Source organism: Notothenia coriiceps, unplaced genomic scaffold, assembly GCF_000735185.1.
Source record: "Notothenia coriiceps isolate Sejong01 unplaced genomic scaffold, NC01 NC01_scaffold00024668, whole genome shotgun sequence".
Lineage (NCBI taxonomy): Eukaryota > Metazoa > Chordata > Actinopteri > Perciformes > Nototheniidae > Notothenia > Notothenia coriiceps.
In genome coordinates, this window is record NW_011357369.1 from 346,494 (window position 1) to 367,165 (window position 20,672).

Sequence of the window (20,672 nt, forward strand, 5' to 3'; positions counted from 1 at the left end):
ACAATTCACACTTTGATAGTATTTATTTTCTTTATTTACAAAATTAAAAAAGTAAAAAAACAGTGAGAACACGTAAAATCAGAGGGTGTATTGGGTGAAAAACAGATCAACGGTAGAATCACAGTTGGCTTGGGTCGGGATGTTCTCTGACTTGCTCTAATAATATGTATTAAAAAAATCTGTCATCAGTTGAATCTTCAGAGTTTGTCAGCATCAGGTTACATATGAACATTACATTGTGATTTCCTACACACTCCTTGAGGTTTTCTGGTTGTCATGGTACCAGGCAGTTTCCTTTGTAAAGTTTCGCAGCATTAGGTTTGCATTCAGATGAACACAAAGGAATTGACTAAAATAAGCTCTTTCTATAAAACAGTATAACATTTAAAGCTGCTCGATAAAGACTAAATAATGATTATTGATTTATATCAGTTTGTTATTTATACTTCAAGTCCAGTTAAGTCTATTCACAGAATAAAACAGAGTACTGTTGATGCAATATTTCTCATCAAGTGTGAATAAAGTCCAGTGACCACCACAAAATAAGAAATGACAGCAAAATGTTTCATTTAGGACTGAAAATGACTCATCTTAATATATTTGTGTGATGTAGCTTCACTATTTTTCAGTCTAGTTTTTCCTCCTCCAGACCGCGTTTCAGTTAACGGATTAGTTGACATATCTGAGCTTATCTGACTGATGAACTGTAAGATGTTCGGTCCTGTTCACATTAAGAATGAATTACTGTGTTGTGTGTGGAAAAGTTTAGAGAAAGTACCGACAATGAAGTCTTAATTATTGTCACAGTGTATTGACGGAGGTATTTGAACACCAATATCTGAGTCTATGAATCCTGATCAGTCCTAGTTGAGGTTTGATGCACCGTAAAGTCATCCAAACAGTTTCAGTTCAATACATTTGAACTTTTCCACCATGTTACAGATGCTCTACTCTTTAGCTATTTTAAAAGTACCTTGTTTCACACCATAGACATTAAATATTGACACACTTGATATTGGAGTACTCTTAGCGTATATTGTATTTTTAAAGGAATCAGCAAAGAATTACAGCTGAAGTCTAAAAGTCTCTATGAGGTCTTGCTATTTCCCTTCTACTTGTATCAGTATGAATGTTTAGAGCCAAAACGGAACATTTATCGACACAAAATGCTTCAATATTTAAAAAATGGTATACAACAAAGACACCAGAGTTTCCAAGTGCTTTAGGCAATAGAGACTAATTAAAAAGCCTGGTTTCCTCAGCTTGTCCTAGTGTGTTGATTAATGTATCGGTTATACATTGTTAAACTTTTAGTGGAATGTTATTTTTGTTTCAAATATTGACAGTGTAGCTATAAGTAGGTTTTGAATTGTTGACAACTGATCTCAGCCTCCAGGTCATTGAGTGCATTTGCAGATTGGCATTCAACCTCTGCCCTGTTGAGTTGATCCACAGCGACAGGCTGCTCCACTGAGACACATCGGCGCTCTGAAAACACCACCATGTCTTCAGAGACTCTTTCACAGGGACATGCTTTGTAAAGCCATGTGGGCTGCTGGAGGGAGCTGGATAACGTGAAGTAAAGGTTCAGGAAAACATTGTGTAGACACAAAATACATCGACAACAACAACAAAGAGGAAATGTGGCCAAATGTATTGATACATGTATTATTATAAAACTAAACATCTGGCATAAAAAATGTACGTATATGTAGATTTTTAAAACCTACCGATTCTAAAATATTCAGAAACAGATTGGCCATTTAAAAAAAATCCTGATCCATTTTTTTATTGAATTGGTGTCACTTTTGGACACTTCAATAAGCCGGCCAGCAATTAGGCTTAATTCTAATTTACAGCACTGACTAAATGTTGCAATTTTTGGAATCCATGTATTAGCGCTAATGCTAACAGTAGCTTCATTGTAGAGTAATTAAATATCCATGTATTATGTTAATAAAGGATATCATGTTCTCTTGCTGGAGATGGTTGAGGAGTTTCTCCACAGGTGCGTAGCGTCGCAGCGTTGAGATCGAGCCCACCATCAGCAGCTTGTGTTTCGCCCTGGTGATGGCTACGTTCAGGCGACGCCAGTCCTTCAACAGCTCTCCTAACTAGGAAAGGAGAGGCAGCAGATAGAGGTTATCATTCAGATACTTCTCTCCTGTTCATATGCTTGTCGACTGATGCACATTTTGTGGCACAGAGAAGAGGAAAAAAAGTTAAAAAAAGGGAAATGGAGTGAGAAGCACTTACATTTCCATCCTCTGAAGTGCTCCTGACAAAAGAAAAAACGATCAGACTTTTGTCTCGTCCTTGGTATCTGTCGACTGTATTCACCTCCACACCGGCGAACGCAGGGGACAGCAGCAGAGCAGAGATACTCTTAAGCTGCTGTCTGTAGGGGGCGATCACACCAATATCACTGGGCTTACAACCCGCCTGGAGAAAAGTTAAATATCCAGGGGTTAGCAAGATAACTAGCCGTATCAAAACTTGAGCACCACTTGGGAAACTGATGTACCTTTATGAGCAGTGACAGCAGCTTGTGAATGAGAGCCGCCTCGGTGTGGTTGCTGACGCCTCCCTGCTCCACAGACTCCAGTGCTGGCACCTACATTAAGCAGTGGAGAAAAACAAGATGTTGATTAGCACACCTTGGTTCTTTTTCTCACGATAACAGCCCTATTAAAAAGAGCAATATTGTTTCATGTAAATTACTTTATTTTACAGTCAAAGCAGCTTGACCTTTACCAAGAAGCAGAACAAATCAAGGCTTTATTGTTGCGTTTACAAAAAATAGCCAAATGTGTCTATGAAAACCTCTTTAAGGCGCATCCAAACATTTGAGTACAAAACTATCTCGATGGAAGATGCTTGACTATCGTAACAGAAGTCATTTGTATGCTGCATGACATTCACAGAAGCTTTAGACAAATTAAAACTAACTAGCACCTTTATTAAAAGCTTAAATATTCTTGTGAAATATCAATAGCTTCTGCTTGACGTGCACTGTATATTCCACGCACCATGGAGCAATCCAGGAAGCAGACAGGGTGGCTGGGCAGCAACGTGTTTTGTATCCAAGCCAGGTCGAGCTCTGGATGAGTCTCAGCGTACGCACTGAGCTCTGATTGGACGGACAGCAGGAAGGGCAGAGTGAGCAGGGACGAGGCCGTCCTCTCTGATCCACACTCCAGACGGCCCTCATACATCAGGGAGTTACTGAGAGACATGATCTGCCTGGAAACACAGAGCGCACACACACACTGTTGATTATTGTGGGATTGTTTGTTTGTCACTTTTGCCATGTGTTTCTAAAGTTGTCAGATTAATATTTTCTTTTCAATGCTAAAGCAAGCATTACCAGTTTATCTTAAAATCAAATTATATTCACAACAAATAAACAGGAACATATTATTGAAGCAAGCATTGTTGTCTGTGATTGCATTTGTACCTATTCATCCGGTACTGTACATTGAGTTGGACCACTGCTTCATCATGGAGCTCAAGTCGTTTAAATAGACTTTCATCCATGCCAAGTGACCTGGAGGAAAAGAAAGAAAAGTAAAACTGTTGTTTATATTAACTCCCAAACTCACATGTTGAAGCTTGACCTTAACTTAATGTCAAAACATTTCTCATGTTTTAACTTTATAAAAGACAAATAACTTAAATCAGGGGTGTCAAACTCAAGGCCCGGGGGCCAAATCCGGCCCGCGACTTCATTTTATGCGGCCCCGCAAGAGCTTGCAAAGAATATAATACGTTTATTATACGGTTACATGCCACTTTACAGAAGCACGTTGCCCATAAACGACATGTCCCACAATGCATCTCGTTTTGTGACATGTGTGCTGAAGAGACTTGCAATTATTTGCCCTGGACTTCTGCTTTCAGACGTAGTTAATTACTAAGTTATTATCCTATCCGATAATAATCAAATTCAGAGGCAATAATGTAATATAATCCATTTATATAGTTACAACCGGCCCTTTGAGTGCAACCTTTATGGGAATGTGGCCCGCGATGAAATTGAGTTTGACACTCCTAACTTAAATAAATGTTATTAACACAGTATTTTTGTATTGTTTTACATGCACACACTTTACCTGGCCTCCTGATTTTGCACTATTGGTGGCAGCTGTTGGTGATCTCCAACCAGGACGAATCTCTTGGCGTAGAGCAGCGGTCCCAGACAGATCGGCTGGCTGATCTGTGAAGCCTCGTCTATGATGCAGAAATCAAACCGCCGACGTGTGAATATGGGATGCTTGATGCCCATACAGGTGGTTGCCACTACCAGCTAGACAGAAAGACACAGATAGAGAGACAGGATTGTTATGAATGGTAAAAAGAATAACTCACTTTATGGAAGAGCTTTTTTTTTTTGTATTATGATGTTTACATAAAGTCAGTTAAAGCTGTTGCAAAGAAGAAATTGTAAAAATATTCTATAAACAAACTCCTCACCTCCTTGTTATAAAGCTGCTCCAACTCAGACAGAGATTTAACTCCCTTCTTTCTCGCACTTTCCTCTGTGTAAGGCAGGATGTCTGGATGAACCTGGAGAGCGCAGCAGAAACAAGAGAACAATCAGAGCAAGCCAGAGGGTTCTAAATAAAGAGTTGCAGGCTGCGATTCAACACTGTTTTTTGCTTAGGATGAAATGACCAAGCAGCATCTTTAGTGGCAGCCATGATGAGAGCGGTTTGTATTATTTCCTAATGGCATTTAGCATGGAGTATACTTCACCAATCCTTAACAAAAAAAAGGGGGATAATGCGATCCCACAATGTCTTGTTGCATCTCCATGTCAGACTCACGTCATTAAAATCCACTTTCCGCAAATGTACGTAGACTTGTCGGGTCAGAATCTCTTAGCACCTTGGTTGCCTTATTCTGAAGTCCTTATGAATTGTCCTTCACATCTTTCCTTGACACCATGACGATAAGGTCAAGTTAATTTTGACCTATTTTTCGTACTTTACTGAATAACAGATGTCAAACAGCCCACCTTCAGCCCTTGCCCAAGACGCAGAAATCCAACACGGAAACGCTTTAACTTCAGCAGGATGTTGTCAACAGCAGAGTGGGTGTAGCTGGTCAGCAACACGCTGAACCCACACGCGTGAAGGATGCGAACCTGAAAAAGTACAGAGAGGTGGAGAAGAGAGAGTAAGAGCTCTGTTCTCACTGGGAAGGAGATCCTTTCCGTCTCAGTTTACAGGTTGTGGTTAGGAGTTTACCAGGGTGCAGATGGTTGTGGTTTTGCCCGTGCCTGGCATGCCGACGATCAGCGTGTAGTCTTTAGATAACAACACCTTCTTCATGGCCTGCTTCTGGGGTTTGTTGAGACCTACACACAATCACACAAATGCATCCATTGAACCGACAGGCATTCTCTATTGTCTTCATGTAAGAAAGTCATTCATAATTTATTAAATGTTAGAAAAGGTTCAACTTAAAAAGTATGAAACTATAACTGTGCAGTTTTTGGGAATAAATGGTTACCCTACAATAACTGAAAGTAAAGCTAAATGTAATAAATAATGAGACAGGCAGCGTGGAAGAACAGAGCAGGTTACAGAATATCTGTCTCACCTTTGAGGATGTTGGCCACAGTGTCCTTGGACTCTCTTGGCAGAACAGAGCTGAGGTTGGAAATAAACTCTGGAGGACGAAGGTCAACGACAAGCTCCCTCAGACGATCACTGCAAATATAAAATGCAGTACGCCATCATCTTCAATGTCACCAAGTTCATTTCCTACATACAGACTATGCCATGATAACTTTGCATTGTTGCATTTTGCTGTGCCTACCTGTCCTCACTGTTTACCATCAGTCTGGAGAGATTGGTGAGGTGAGTGCTGAGACCCACCACACCTTCATCAGCGTCCAATCGAAACAACACACCACTGAACTTAGACAGGTCTCTAGTAAACACAATGAACAGCAAAACAGGTGTTCATCAGGTTATTGACTTTGAAATGAGCAGATTGTAAAGGAAAAGTCCAACTATTGACTGTCCTATAGTCCATCTTTGGTTGAAATATACTTCAGCAAACATGTTTAGAGAGAGCGAGAACGGACAAATATTCGAATCTGCGCCCAAGGGAAATCAATTAGCACCAGATTATGCAAATAAGGGCAGAAATGCCCTTAAACTTTGTGTTTTGGAGCTTATAAAAACTGAAATCTGGGTTCTTTGCTGTGTTGGTAGTGCATCCCACCACACAGCATCTTCAAAGCATTTTTCTGTTTTTTGCTGGCCTACAGATTAGACAAGTAAGCTTCACACAATCCAGAGTCGATGGAGAGCAGAGGTCGCGTTAACCGAATATTTTCCGTCTATGACGGAATTTTTCCAAGAATGACGGAAAAATCTGAAAGCAGTCCGTCATTTTGACAGATTAGAACACAACTCGGAAGAGCGCCAAAATGTCCACCAGCGGCCACTTGTATTACATCCTTAGTGGCCAGGTCGACTGAGGGCGATCTACTGTAACTATTATTTAGTCATTCACACCCTTGTCCAGTTGGTGGCGAGTGTGTGCATAATAAGCAGATATGTCTAGTGCTTGTATTTGACCTCGTTGATTACCTCGTTGTTTAACCGGCTATAGCAATCGCAAAATGTCACGGCAGCTGAGTGTCCGAAGCTTTTTTAATAAGCCCAGTAATTGTGATGGTGTGGATAAACGAGGTGAGAAAAGAGGGATTGATGCGGTGGAGGATGAAGGACAAGCCAGTAAGACTAAAACTGACGACGTTCAGCCAGCAGCAGAGGAACAAGCAGGTGGCGAGGAAAAATAAATCATTCATATTCGTTTTGACATGAAAAGTGACCGCACGGTCGGTGTCTCAGTTCATCTTTTTCTTTTTACCCAAACATAAATATTAAATATCTCTCATCATTAAACATGAAAAATAAAATGACGGGTAATAATGGATTATGACGGAAATGTTACGATCCTGTCCGACAACGAAAAAGTCTAACGCAACCACTGATGGAGAGAAGTAAATAGTTTTCTCCCACAGAAGGGGTGGGACTTAATCTCTTTATGAGGGTTTGTTTTCACCTGTCCAGAGTGCAGCTGATCGATGTCCTGCTGACCTCACACAGGTATCCTGTTGCTAAACCAACCAGACGACCTTCCTGGTCGCTAACAACGATACGATCTCCGCTGGCCAACCCGCTGCTGGCCAAACCCTTCTGTGGCACTGCGCTGCTTCTCTGGAAGCTATGGAGGAAAACCCCTTCAGACCGCACGGTCACCGGGCCGCTCAGCTGCACATTCCCCACACAGCTCCCATTCTTCTCACTGGAAAAACAGAGCGGAAAAAGCAAAGGATGCATATTAAGTAGAATACAGTATGGTTTTAAGGCAGGTGTTGATTGTAATGGAAGTGTTTACATGTCTTTTTACCTCTCCTCAGGCTTCTCAAGCCACACACGCTTTCTGCCGTTCTTGGCCTCCATGGTGCCAGCCTCAAGGCAGCAGAGCAGCAGCCAGTGGGAAAAATAGCTTAGATGAGGTGGGATCAGGTGACCCGTCTCCTTCTGGAGGAAGTCACGCACAAGGTCCTCACAGTCGTCTGCAGAGCTGCCGTCAAGAGACCTGAAGGTAGAGAGAGGACAGTTTAAGTTCAGTCGCACAATTAGAAATACACAAAGATAGATGCAATCCAATACAGGAAGAAGTAGAGAAGGAGGAAATGGGCAATAAGACAGGAAGTTGTGAGAATAATGAGAAAGAAAGCTTACCTTTCATATAAAGCACAGTTTCTCTGCTGAGGACAGTACTGGCAGGTTTGCCTGTCGGTCAGGATGTCAGGAAGTCGAGTCAAACGGCTCCGCTTCGCCTCTTTCTTCACACAGTTGTGAATGTGATGAACCAAAGTGTTCCTCAGCTTCAGCAGCTCTGAGACAAACAGAGTTCAGCATAAAAGGTGATGAAGGAGATGCTGCTGTGGATTAATCATCATTTCAAGCAAACAAAATGTGATTGTAAATTAAGGTTGTGGTGGTAAAATAATACACGTATGATAATATCGTTTAAAAATATCATGGCACTCTTAAATCATTTCCTGTTTGCTTCTTCCAACGCTCCACACACAAATAATGATTTGATTAAGTGATGAATATATGATACATACATATTCATTGTGACACCCCTAGAGAGAATACAATCATACATTTAAGAAAGGATTGTACAATAATTAATGAAATAGAAAGATGTTTTAACATTATTGTAAACAGCTGGTGTTGGGCAGGTTGTAAACGTGTGTGTGGACCGTACCTCTGCGGTCCATGTGGCCGGCCACCACAGGGTGCAGGTTGCCAGTCTTCAGGTAGAGCAGGAAGCCAGCTTCAGAATTGTATCTCTCCAAGCTCATCAGAGTGTAAAGAATCACCTACACACACACACACACACACATACAAAAGACTTATTCAAGGTTTTCAAGGTTTCAAGGCTTTTATTGGTCATACGTACATAGCTACAGTGTAGTTATGACAATGACAATCTTAGGTCACAGGCTCCTCCAACAGTGCAACACAATAAAACAGATAATAGTGCAAGTAAACAGAATATAATAGAAACAGAATATAATAGAAACAGAATATAATAGAAACAGAATATAATAGAAACAGAATATAATAGAAACAGAATATAATAGAAACAGTGCAATTATAACTATTTTGTATATCCTGTATGTTTATATTAGAAACATACATATTGTATACGGTCCTGCACTTCTGCTTTCAACATAAAGATGTTTACAGAATCAAGATTCCTTCATATCAGTCGATCCTAACAAAGTTAAAAGTAATCTAGAGATAACACCAACCTGACTGCGATGCTCTATGGAGTTTGACTCTTTCCCAGTTTTCAGCTCCAGGGGGATGGTCTTCTCCTCCAGCCTTCTGTAACTACCACTTCCTGGTTTTTGGATTCGTACCCGTGCCGTCACGTCGATTTTCCCTTTCAGACCAAACCTGGGTGACCACACATTCTCCTCTATATCTGCCAGCTCTGCTACCGTGACAACCATCGCCGAGTCCTGACATCTGCCTGGAGCTTTGCTGTTGCTAGGGCTGAGGTGATTGAAAGAGGCAGATTATCATCTCTTTAAAGTGACGAATCCTTAGTAGCAATCAATAAGGCTTTCGATAAAGAATATTTGAATAGTCGTTTTCTTGTTATAGTAATTATTGAATACAAAAATGGCAGAAAAACACTACAACCTCTAAATGATGTTAATTGCCTGATTTTCTCAGTTTTATGTCATATTAAACTGAATATTTAAAATACTTGGACTGACAAAACAAGATATTTAAAAGATATCAGCTTGAATCAACATTTCTCTAGAATAAAAAAAGTAATTTAGAAAATATTTGGCAGATTAAACAATATTGAATGGCCCAAAAGTGTGTGTGTGTGTGTGTGTGTGTGTGTGTGTGTGTGTGTGTGTGTGTGTGTGCGTGTGTGTATACATTTTGATGCTGATGGCTTTTGGCGATGAAGAGCTGAGGTACTGCTTTGCCCAACGCTCCAGTGAGGGCAGATACTCATGCAGTTCCTGCTTCATCTCTTCTTGACTCACACCCAAACTGTACCTACAGACAAAAAGATGACAGACAAAAAAATAACTGAGCAAGACAGAAACAAATTTCAACAAGTGAAATACGGAAAGCACCTTTTTGATGTTATTTAGTTAATGGTTAGGTTTTTTAATAAAACAACAAATGTTATAATTTCACACAGAAAAAGGTCTGCAGCAGCCTATTGGGTACAACCGAACCACTTACATATCTACCAGGTACTGAGGACTGCATAGGGCTTGGTCTGCCATTTTAGTCAGTGTCTCCAATGAAAAGTCTTTAGCTCTAGCTGCCCTCTGGAAGACCTCATGGACAATGGTGCCATTCAGCATCTGTTTGGAGCCACCGTCAAAAGTCTACATCAAGGGAGAGAGAAAACGAGAGAGCAGGAGGTATTGTGGTAAGTGTACTGTCCAAAAAACATGAAAGCACAGGTAGTGATGATATAGTTAGTGAATCCTCTTACCTTGAACATGTCTGCCAGTACTGCTCGCCTCATGCAGCGGATGGAGCTCGAGATGCTGGTGCCTGAGATAAGGCTGTCAGGCAGTAAAACCAGGAAGCCCTGCTCCCTGCCCACCACCCAGGAGCCCCCGTCAGAGACCCCCTCCAGATGCACCACATCCCCACAACACACTGGGGTCATCTCCCTGCAAACACACAACAAGTTATTACTTTATACTAGGGATGCACCGAATATTCGGCCGCCGAAAATTATCGGCCGAAAATGGTTAAAAAGGCTCTTTCGGCTTTCGGCCGAAAGGGTTTTAGCACCGAAAAAATATCACCGAATGTCAGGGAACAGGGTTACGTTGGTAAGCTAACGTGTTGTTGTGATGACGTAATCAAAACGCGGCGACAAGCACGGTGCGCGACCATGCTCGCGGCTGGCTCACAGCCAACATGTCTGGCGCTTGGAGATATTTAAAAATATCAGAGAAAGAGGCGCGGATTGCGATTTGTAAAACGTGTTCAGCTGACATTTCTAGAGGGGGTGTAACTGCAAAGACTTTCACCACTTCGGGATTACTCCACCACTTGAAATCAAAACACCCGGACAAATATGCGGAGTAAGATCAAAGCACAAGCACTGACAGCGAGAGACTGTTCAGCGCTGCCTCTCATGTGCTTGATGAGAAGAGGAACAGACTTATGGCTGATAAAGCAGAGAAGCTAATGTTCATTCAAAAGAACCTCCCACTTTTCCTTAATAAGTAGACAAGGCTGGCTTATCATAAGCTTATCTAGTTCTACATGTCTACTCTNGGCTTTGTTCTGAATGCACTTTGTTGTAGTTATCCTACAGAGAAAATGCACTGGACTTGGAATTAATGTACTGTATGCATTCAAAAGTGCTGAATAAATGTTTTATGGACCCATAATAGTGATTACTATTTAAGTTAAGTTTTGCCATAATCATGTCTTTTTCCATAATCAGGTAGCTGAACAACATTGGTAAAAAATGTATACATTATATATATATATTTCTATTAATCATTTACGGCCTTTCGGCATTCGGTTTTCGGCCAACTGTTTCCTATTTTCGGTATCGGTTTCGGCCAAGAATTTCCCATTCGGTGCACCCCTACTTTATACAGATATAAAGAGACACACAAATATGCATAATGAAGACATAGAAGCAAATATACAGAAATACTGTCTATAATAAAGTTGAGAAGTAAGTGATTCCTCCAAACATCTGGGCTGCACCTGGGCAGGGAAGAAGCGATTTACGATACGGTGAAAAAAGGATTTGGCCTTTTCTAGACTAACAGGTCAAGATTGATTTTAGCACTGCAGATCAAAACCACCTTTGAAGGTGGTTTGAAATGCAATTCAAATACAATTGCTCAGGGTGTCTTTTACAACAACACACACAATGGGCTACTTTGCGTGGGGCCCATAGAGGTGGGGCCGCACACTTCTTGCTGCACTTTTAAATGTTGCAAAGACTTCAGCAGGGAACATTGCATCACATCAACTCATGAAGAAGTTAGTGACACATAAAGGACTGAACACTTCATACAACTGATGGACAGTCTTGCAACATAGCAACAACAGTGTTAACAGACAGAAGAACAGAGAGCCCTACCATCCGTCTTTCAGCAGACACGTCTCAGTTGGATGTTGAGATTTGAAGCATGTGATGGTCAGGGTTTTTTTGCCAGGCTTCTCCTCCACATCTAACACCCAGTAGCGGTTGTTAAGTCCTCCAGAAAGAATCACATGGTCTGGCACCTTACTGTATGAGCAGACAGGATGTATATCAGATAAGTTTTTTTGAAATCGTCATGCATCATTTCCCAAAAAAACTAAGACACACCTGAAGAATAATTTCTTGTATCCTTGGAAACTTTCCAGTTACAAACTCACTTTCCTGTGAGGTTACTAAAAGGATTTACTAAAACAGCTTTTCACCATCTTATCTGTCACAAAATCAAGTTCTTAAACCTGCATATAGTCCCCGTGTGTTGCATGCTCTTCCCCCTCTGCAGCCAGTGTGTTTCTTACCGTGGTTTTTTGGATTTCTCCTCTATGACAAGACCTTCCTTATAGTCCATCAGGTCATCAAACCAGCTGTCGTCCACCATCTCTTCCAAAGGACCGCTTGACGTCATTCCTGGATTTTCCCCTGTTCAAAAAATTATCATAAAACCTTATCATAGAAACTAGCTAAATAGTAATTTTGCAACGACACTGTATTGATAAACTATTGATCCATTAGAACTCTATCAGCTTACCTCCAGCCTGCTGCTGATCAGATGATGTCGGGTCGTCTCCATTGGATGTCCGTGCTGCCCTTTTAAGGTCAAACTCTCCCGGCTCTTCACTTCTCTGCATCGCAGGTGAGCAGGAAAGAGTGTGAGTATCTTTATCCGGACGAGTGTGTAGGTTTCCATTTGCTTTCTGCCCCGTTATCGCAGTAAAACCAGTATCTTTCTCCTTTTCATCTCTCTCTTTCTGATGTTTTCTCTGTTCCTCTAAAACCTTTCCCTTATCATTAGAGACAGACTGGCCCTCTGATTGGTCACCGGGGCAACGAGGTGTCCTCAAAGGGCCAACTGGCTTTGCTGGATTGGCATTTCTTGGTCTTTTGGCATTGTGAGACTCTTGAGGAGGGCTGATGACTCTTTTCACTGAGCATCCCTCTTCCCTCTTTGTGTGTCCTCCCTCCTCGCCCATGACTCTCCGTGCTCTTTGACTTTTAGATCTGGGACTACGACAGATGGGTGACAAGTGGCCGAGATTCTCCAGACCCGCCACCAAACCTCTGCCGGGCCGGGGGCTCAGTCGACTTCCATCACTGGATGAAGAGGACGAGAGCTTGATCTGACTGTCGGGGGTCTCGGGGACAAAGAGGAGGAGATCTGGGGAGAGGGGATGAATGTTTTCCAGATCCCAGTGGATGCTCCTCTTTAAGGGGGAGTGGGGTCTTGACGTGGAGGTTTGGCCATCTTTGATCTGAGGTTCAGTCCTGGCAAGTGCAGTGCCAGTGACGGGTAATTTTGCAGAAGACAACACGTCCTAAAAGCAACACAGTCAAATTAGTAAATGGTAATATATAATGAATTCTCTGTTTATGTGAATCAAAGAGAAATGCATTAAAGCACAATAAAAAAGAACATTAAAAAAAGAAGAGTGAAGCAGAACCAACTTCAAAAAGGTGTTTAAGAGAAAAGAAGAATTTACTGCCCATGAAAACAAAAATAGAGTTTATGGTTTTTTATTTGACTAATATGTGCACATTAACATTAATGATATCTCAAATTGTTCATCTTCCAAATAATCAACAATTAAAACCACTTATGTCTACATAATGTTTAGAAAAGGTACTGACTCATAGAAATAAAGGAATCATAACAAATTGAAAAGATGAGAAAGAAACAATTAACGAAAAATAAAATGTACCTTCTGGTGATTTTGGGAGAAGAAAGATAAGATGTTCTTCTGCCCTCCTGGCGCCTGACAGAAACAAAACAAACATTTAGAAATATTTTACTGGTGCTTTTAACCCTCGTTTTTAGTCAAACTGAGCATATGGTTGAAATGAAAGCAACATTTCAGACTGTAGAAAAGCTCTTCCTGCACATAAGCTTCCGTTTAAGTCATCAGTTAAAAGGGGTGTGTCATAATCTTACAGTTTATGTCTAAATGAACACGAAAAGACTCAGAACACATGCAAGTTACATGTATATCCAAAAGGCAATTAAGAACCTGATACATTTTGTTGTTTGTATTTAACTGTGTCAATAAGGTGTTTTATCTTTGTGATAAATGTCGACAGTAGGTTCATTATTACGTTCAGTATTAAGGGCTACTGTATATAAGTCTCATTTGAATTCAGGCTCATTATTTGACAAATGCATCTTAAGCTCATTGTTATTATTTTGGGCACCGGGGGGATCTCATGCACATTATATACAAACCACTTCCTTACACTACAGTGTTGGAAAGGGGGAACACAAGCTGCATTCATACACAGCAATCAAACCAGGCAGAGCAGAACTGAGCTAAAAAGGTCTAATGATCGGTGACAGCTGCTACAACTAACCGTCTGATTAGAGGCGTTTTTAAGAGTTACTGTTGAATTCCTCGTCATGTTTTCATATGAAATAAACAGGTCGTTAATGCTTCTCTACTCTCACCTTGGTATTCTTCAGTTTGGTCCTGTTCATGGTGTCTGGTTAAACACAGCCATGTGTCTGTATTTATCTGCGTTTCTTCGCTAAAGCTGTTTATTAGCGATATGTTTTGAACGAACGGATCAACGGTGTTGTCAACGGAAGGCGAGCCTCCTCGGCTTCTGCTAACGACACAGAGACTATTTTACCACACTTTAAACTTCTCTGCATCTCCACAGCAGGGGACTGCGTGAGTTAGTGTTGACTTCACTAACTACGGTACTGTTCCGTGACAACCACCGGACTGTTTCAATGTTTTGCAGCCATCTTCTTGGTGGTCTTTAAGCTGTCTTCAACGTCTGGCGCGCCAAAGTTTTAGTTTCGCGCAACGGAAGAGGCGACAGAGCACTTCCGCTTACATTTTTAATCAGAGACAGAATAAAAAAAACGGTTACCTAACCAAACTCTAAAATTAATTATTAATCGTTATACATTTAGTCAAATAATTAAACAAAAGGTTATCGACCACACTCATAGTTCCTATATTCAATGTAAAACTATTATTATATTATTACTAAATGACAAACAACACTGTTAACCAAGCATAGATGTCTAGCAGGGGACTCTGAATGAGGCTTCCGTCATCATTGGCTCTATAATTAAACTTTCCCCCATCATATGTTGCCTATTTTGTATCCTTATTGTTGTGCAAATAAGCAAAACAAAGCAAAACTCCTATTAGTGAAGACTTTGTTCCAGGAAACAAACTGGGAATTCCATAAAATCTTTAATTGAGGCAAATAGTTTTCATATTTTTTTAATATCGGACTTTCAACTAATAGCTAATGTGCCTTTATAAATTAGAGTTAATTAACATGATAACATGCTCCTTTCTGCAAACCTTTTCTATTAACAACCTGTATTGCATCATACGTTTGGCAAAGTAATGCTACTGTAGCATAATAGGCTTTTGGAAGATAATGCATCTCCATAAAAATACGTATTGTACTGTTTATTTTTAATGTGCAGCGTTTAAAACCCTATTTCCTCAGGCAGGTATTTGAGTATGTGGTATATGGTATGTATATAAAGTATAGTATTACCTCATGTGCTGTAGGTAGGTCAACTTATTTTCCAGATCAGGTTCCACAGTTCTGGTTGATATTCCATTGTTTGTCTTTAATATGGACTTTAAAAAGGCTGTTGCAGTCAGAGTTTATGAGGTAGTTGATCATTAGTCCCACCCTCCTGTGCTCTTATCTTTGGAAAACAATGATTAGACTCAGGGACAGTTTAATCATGCAGGCCATAAGACTGTTCAACTCCTGAGCTCTGCTTAGTGCATTGATTTATAACACTGCAATACTCATCTGTGTATAGGACACTTTTTTAATTACATGTTCATACAATAAAGAGCCCTTTATTCTTTTGTACACTTTTTAATTTTACAGTCTATCTTATCCATATATCGTTTATTTATTCCTAGATTTTACTTGCACCATTGCGTTACTTGCACTATTTTATTGAACTGCGCAACGCAACTAACCCTAGAAATAATTCAGATCAGGGATTGGACAATCTGAAATTGTTTGAGAAAAGTATTGTTTGTTTTAATTAAAAAAATATACAACATTTACAAACACACTTTAGGGCAATATAGACAACATTATTACATTTTGAGGTCAGTTAAAATGCCGACTTCCTTCCTTCTTCTTTTTACCTTGTTTGACAAGTTTAACAAAAAGAGGTTTGAGAAATAAGTGCGCTGAACACAAATTATTTTTCTTCATGAGACCATTTATATTAATTTTTCCATAATTAGTAGTCCATGATCCTACAGTACAACACATTAGGAACAACGTGGATAAAATGGTGTGAGTTTTTATCTTATCCATTTCCTTCCCTCAAATAAATACCATGGAGTACGTCTAGATATTCTCTCCTGTGTGTGTCTTCATATGAATAAGTAAATGGGATCGCCGAATGAAACTTTTCCCACAAGCGGTGCAGCTAAACGGCCTTTCCCCTGAATGTGTCTTCATGTGTCGTGTGAGATTAGACTGAGCACTGAATTTCATATCACAAACAGTGCAAGTGTAAGGTTTCTCACCAGTGTGAATTATGGTGTGCTTGATGAGATCTGCCTTCTCTCTAAAACTTTTACCACAGTCGGTGCAGCTGTGAGGTTTTTCTCCCGTGTGGATTCGTATGTGGGCGTTCATGTTTCCCACTTGTGTGAACCCTCGGCCACAGAAACGGCATGTGTGCGGCTTCTGTCCGGAGTGAGAGTTCATGTGAGTCTGAAGGGAAGAGCGCTGGATGAAGCTTTTACCACACACACCGCAACTGTAAGGTTTCTCTCCTGTGTGTGTCTTCATGTGGCGAGTCAGAATGGATTTAATACTAAAGGTCTTGTTGCAAACGCTGCAGGTGTACGGCCTCTCTGCTGTCTCGTGCTGAGGATCCTTCATGATGACACCTCCACCATCTCTCCATTCATTCTCACTAGTTTCACTCATGTTAACATCACTGGCTGATAAACCACAGTCTTCTTTCTCAGCTTTTGATTTCTTGACCTGTTTACATGAGCTGCTGCCGGGCAAATTGTCTTCTTTATTATCCATTTCTTTGTTTTGGTGTGGGAACTGAATTCCATCTTCCTCATTGCTTTGCACATGAACTATATTGAACGCTGTTGCTTTTGCATCAGCTTCCTTTTGCTGCTTTTCACCTGCCGGAGCAGACCTCAGGTTCTCCTCCTGCTCCTCTTTGATCTCCAGGGGCTCCTGGTCATCCTCACCCTGGTCAATCTTTCTCTCACAGAGATCCTGCTCTGAGGGAGCGTATTTTACCTGGACAGAGGGCTGCAGGGGGGCTGAAAGGGAACACAGAAAATAAGTAGATTATTGAATATTTCGGTTTTTTGTTTTTAACAGAGAGGTACATGAACATGATTTTCAGCAGCCTATAAGAATGTTGCTTTTTGATGTCATTATTAAGTCTGAAAACATGGTAACAGCAACCATATTAGTGCAGCCTTATTTTCACAACACTACAACATGTGCAATAATGCTTTACCTTTTAAAAAAAAAAACCTACTCTACTACTTGACTGGATGATGGACAGAAACATAATCAACAACTAATAAGATAATCAATTAATCATTTAAGTGATTTTTCCCAAAAATATGGCAGAAAATGCTTGGCTTTTTTTTAGCCCTTCATTCATTTCCTGTTTCTTTGTATATATATAAAACTGAATATGATAGGGTTTTGAACTATCAAAAGGCCACCTATTAGTTTTTACCTGTGTAGGAGTTTGAAGGCAGGAAGTACTTCTTCCATGCCTGCTCAGGACAGCACTACCTTTTAATAAAGATATCCCTTTTCTAAACTGCCTGAGAAAAGAGAGGGGTAAGAGATGGTATTATCAGGTGACAAGTCAAATGGCGCTTTTCCACTGCAGGTTTTGGTGCGGTTTGGTCCGGTCCGGGTCGGTCTTTTTTGCTTTTCTACTAGGGGTAGTACCGGCTCACGGGTACTTTTTTACTTTATTTTGGCCCTCCTCAGTCGAGGATCCAAGCGAGTTTAAAATATGCTAAACTAGTGACGTAAACACTCTTGACTGCTGATTGGTCAGAGAGAATCGTCACAATTGTTGCGCGAGATAATCCCCAAGCGTGGCATATATCAAGCACCATTTTTGAAACAGAGGAGCTACAGTATTTACAGAACAGTATTTACAGAGCTACAGAAATGGCAAAAAAAGCACGCCGTATGTGGTTCTAGGTAAGAAGAAAAAAACGACTGGAAATACTCTGTTACAAGTAAAGTAACGTATGAGTAAAAGTAGCAAGAATCACTATAAATGTTGCAGCTAGTACAATTGTGTGTGACATCCTATTTATACATATATTTATATTCATTATCAACAGGCTGGACATAATGTAATTCACTTTCACAATCATTGTAATCATCTAGGGCCAGAACTGTCTTTAGTTCATCCTTAATGTTGTTCTGTTTATACATTTTATTCTTATATCCTTGTGTGACCTGTACCTGTCCTGTCTTTTTCATTCTTATTAATGTTGCTGCTATAACACCTGAATTATCTTATCTTATTGTCATCCAGGCAAGAGGAAACGAGGAGAGGAGCACCTCACAGTCCTGAGGGAGATGCACACCTCAGATCTGGCCCAGCAAGAGCTGAACCTGGCCCAGCAGGAACGGCACATGCAGCTGTTCTTAGAGGATGCTGCCCGGGCGAGGGCCTTGAGAAGAGAGGAGAATGCTCAAACACAGGCATTTCACCCAGCCTTCCTGAACACTCTTGGCCAGCTTCTATGAGCAATGAGCAGCCGACATGGCCCGTCTCCTCCAGCACAGGACTAGAGCCTCTGTGATCTGCTCTCTGTGAACCTGCTCTTCAAAGTGTCTACAATAGGAGTTTATAACGCTGTACATCAAATCACCTCGGGCTGGCAGAGAACTCTCTGTACATTTTACATTTATATATCCAGTTTAATATTCTATCTGTCACATACTTATATATATATATATATATACATATATATAACACCTTTATATCTTGTTATTGTTAATTTGTAAATTCAACATGTATATTTTCTACTTTCTTGTTTTTATTTATTTTATTTGTATTGTACAGTGCCATGTCTTTTTATGCTGCTGCAACACAAACACTTCCCAAATTGGGATCAATAATTGCACCCATTCACCCAACAGCAATCATACAGAAAGAGAAGGAGGATAAGAGATCATGGGAGAAAGAGAAGGAAGGAGGAAAAGTTGCTGATACATATTTATTTTGTAATGGTATTAAGAATAATACATGATAATGAAATGAAAATGAAATAGACCCACGTTTTGTTTCAAGGTACCAACAACAAACACACACTGGCACATGTTGCCAGTAACAGCCATTATGCATCCCCTCCCCCTCAGGGATGCAAAATGGCGCTATTTACTGTGTGACCCATATTTAGGGGGTGGCCCATAAGATTACAGGGTCTGTTAAATTTGAACAATGGTAACTCTGATTTAAACAGAAGTAAGGTCCCTCAGTTTTAAAGCTGTCTAAAGGTCAAAGTTCACCTGAGTGTCACTCACCTTTACATCCGGCCAGGCTTCTTCTTTGTTGCTCGATCTCCTGTTTTGAACACCAAACATTCTCCTCATAGTCTTTAATAGTTGTTTCAAAGATGCTGAATATTTCCTCAGCTGCAGCTTTAAGTCTCTCATTGACCAAAGCTTTTAATTTCTCTGTTTTAAACATTTCTGCGGTTACAGAAAACCTCCAGACGGGCTGCGGGCTGGGTTGCCAGGTGTGGCGATAAACCAGCAATCTCATTCCTAAATCAAAGTTGTGTCAGTCAAGACACTCATCCTCTTTAAAATAATATGGGTTTAAAGATCTCAAAACATTGTCTTATATTTTTAAATAAATCTTGTTAAAATAATTCAGCTGGGGAGAATCAGATTTGACATTGAATATTAGGTTTCCACTTAATAGCCTAAAATCTCTAGGGCAGGCCTATGGAAAGCAACTTGGACCACATGTTTTAATTTAATCAACTCTATATTATTGAAGTATAAGCTACTATAAGGCGACATCTAATAATTCAATTCATGGATTTTTAACATGTAAAACCACTGAAAGATTGACATTGTGTATTTATATGTTAATTTGTATTGATTAGTGTGGGCGGCTTTATGAGCTTTTTGCAGAGCTGAATAGTAAAGCGGACATTGTGTTTCAATAGAAACATTTGCTAAATATGGCATTAATACCAAGAAACCCCATTGAAAATAATAATAAAAACGGACATGGCAACACAGACTGCAGACAGAAACTCAGGCACACAATGGACCCTCTGCAGGATGGAGCTGTGCTGCCCCCCACTGGCCATGAAACCTAACACTGAAACTCAATGAAAAGGGTTGATCATTTTCGACAAAGTATCTGATATAACATCTCAAAGTCTTTTCAACAGAGGTTTTAAACAGGTAAAATATGTTTTTATGGATATTCACTGAACAGTTTTTAATGTGAACATTTAAAAAACAGGAATTCTTTCAGGAAAATAAAACCACTTACTAGATTTGCAGTTTCAGTGGCTGACCAGGAGATGGAAGCAGATATGAAGGTTTTCAAGATATAAGGTGAATAAAAATCACAAAACACACTTGCCTTTATGATATAAATGACTGCTGCACTTACATTTGACACGTTTAAAAGCCAATGCAGCCAAGTTAGAATTATGAATTATAATTGCTTCTGTCAGAGCTGTACCCAGACAAATTAAGTACACAAAAATGATGTCATCCAAACAAATGCTCTTCTCAAACAGTATCCATATCTTACTCTAGGTTGTAACAATTAGCGTCATTATATATGCAGGGTTGAGGATTATATTTCAACCTAA

At 40.2% G+C, this 20,672-nt stretch overlaps 2 protein-coding genes across 2 annotated transcripts; both read right to left on the reverse strand.

Annotated features, from left to right (window-relative positions):
- Positions 1 to 22: 22 nt before the first annotated feature.
- Positions 23 to 14,581, reverse strand: dna2 (DNA replication helicase/nuclease 2). Its single transcript, XM_010782832.1, has 25 exons — positions 14,255 to 14,581; positions 13,518 to 13,571; positions 12,350 to 13,133; positions 12,120 to 12,240; positions 11,701 to 11,850; positions 10,075 to 10,258; positions 9,816 to 9,964; positions 9,501 to 9,623; positions 8,855 to 9,101; positions 8,305 to 8,419; positions 7,770 to 7,926; positions 7,432 to 7,623; positions 7,084 to 7,326; positions 5,824 to 5,937; positions 5,605 to 5,714; positions 5,250 to 5,359; positions 5,018 to 5,146; positions 4,474 to 4,566; positions 4,113 to 4,306; positions 3,458 to 3,547; positions 3,030 to 3,243; positions 2,525 to 2,614; positions 2,257 to 2,442; positions 1,968 to 2,114; positions 23 to 1,574 (listed from the first exon to the last, which is right to left on the reverse strand). The coding sequence occupies exons 1-25, from the start codon at positions 14,282 to 14,284 to the stop codon at positions 1,521 to 1,523; spliced, it is 4,080 nt and encodes a 1,359-aa protein (XP_010781134.1). The 5' UTR covers positions 14,285 to 14,581; the 3' UTR covers positions 23 to 1,520.
- Positions 14,582 to 15,929: 1,348 nt separating this feature from the next.
- LOC104955499 (zinc finger protein 32-like) lies at positions 15,930 to 19,541 on the reverse strand. The gene is made up of 2 exons (XM_010782833.1): positions 19,357 to 19,541; positions 15,930 to 17,105 (listed from the first exon to the last, which is right to left on the reverse strand). The coding sequence occupies exons 1-2, from the start codon at positions 19,520 to 19,522 to the stop codon at positions 16,159 to 16,161; spliced, it is 1,113 nt and encodes a 370-aa protein (XP_010781135.1). The 5' UTR covers positions 19,523 to 19,541; the 3' UTR covers positions 15,930 to 16,158.
- Between the last annotated feature and the right edge of the window lie 1,131 nt (positions 19,542 to 20,672).

What these genes read in the sequence shown, in the direction of transcription:
- dna2 (XM_010782832.1), bottom strand. Translation starts at nt 14,284, where the DNA reads ATGAACAGGACCAAACTGAAGAATACCAAG. An exon ending in CCTCAGTACCTGGTAGATAT is followed by an intron (nt 9,624 to 9,815) that starts GTAAGTGGTTCG and finishes TTTTGTCTGTAG; the next exon opens with GTACAGTTTGGGTGTGAGTC. An exon ending in AACTGTGCTTTATATGAAAG is followed by an intron (nt 7,624 to 7,769) that starts GTAAGCTTTCTT and finishes CTCTACCTTCAG; the next exon opens with GTCTCTTGACGGCAGCTCTG.
- LOC104955499 (XM_010782833.1), bottom strand. Translation starts at nt 19,522, where the DNA reads ATGTTTAAAACAGAGAAATTAAAAGCTTTGGTCAATGAGAGACTTAAA. An exon ending in AAGCCTGGCCGGATGTAAAG is followed by an intron (nt 17,106 to 19,356) that starts GTGAGTGACACT and finishes GTTCCCTTTCAG; the next exon opens with CCCCCCTGCAGCCCTCTGTC.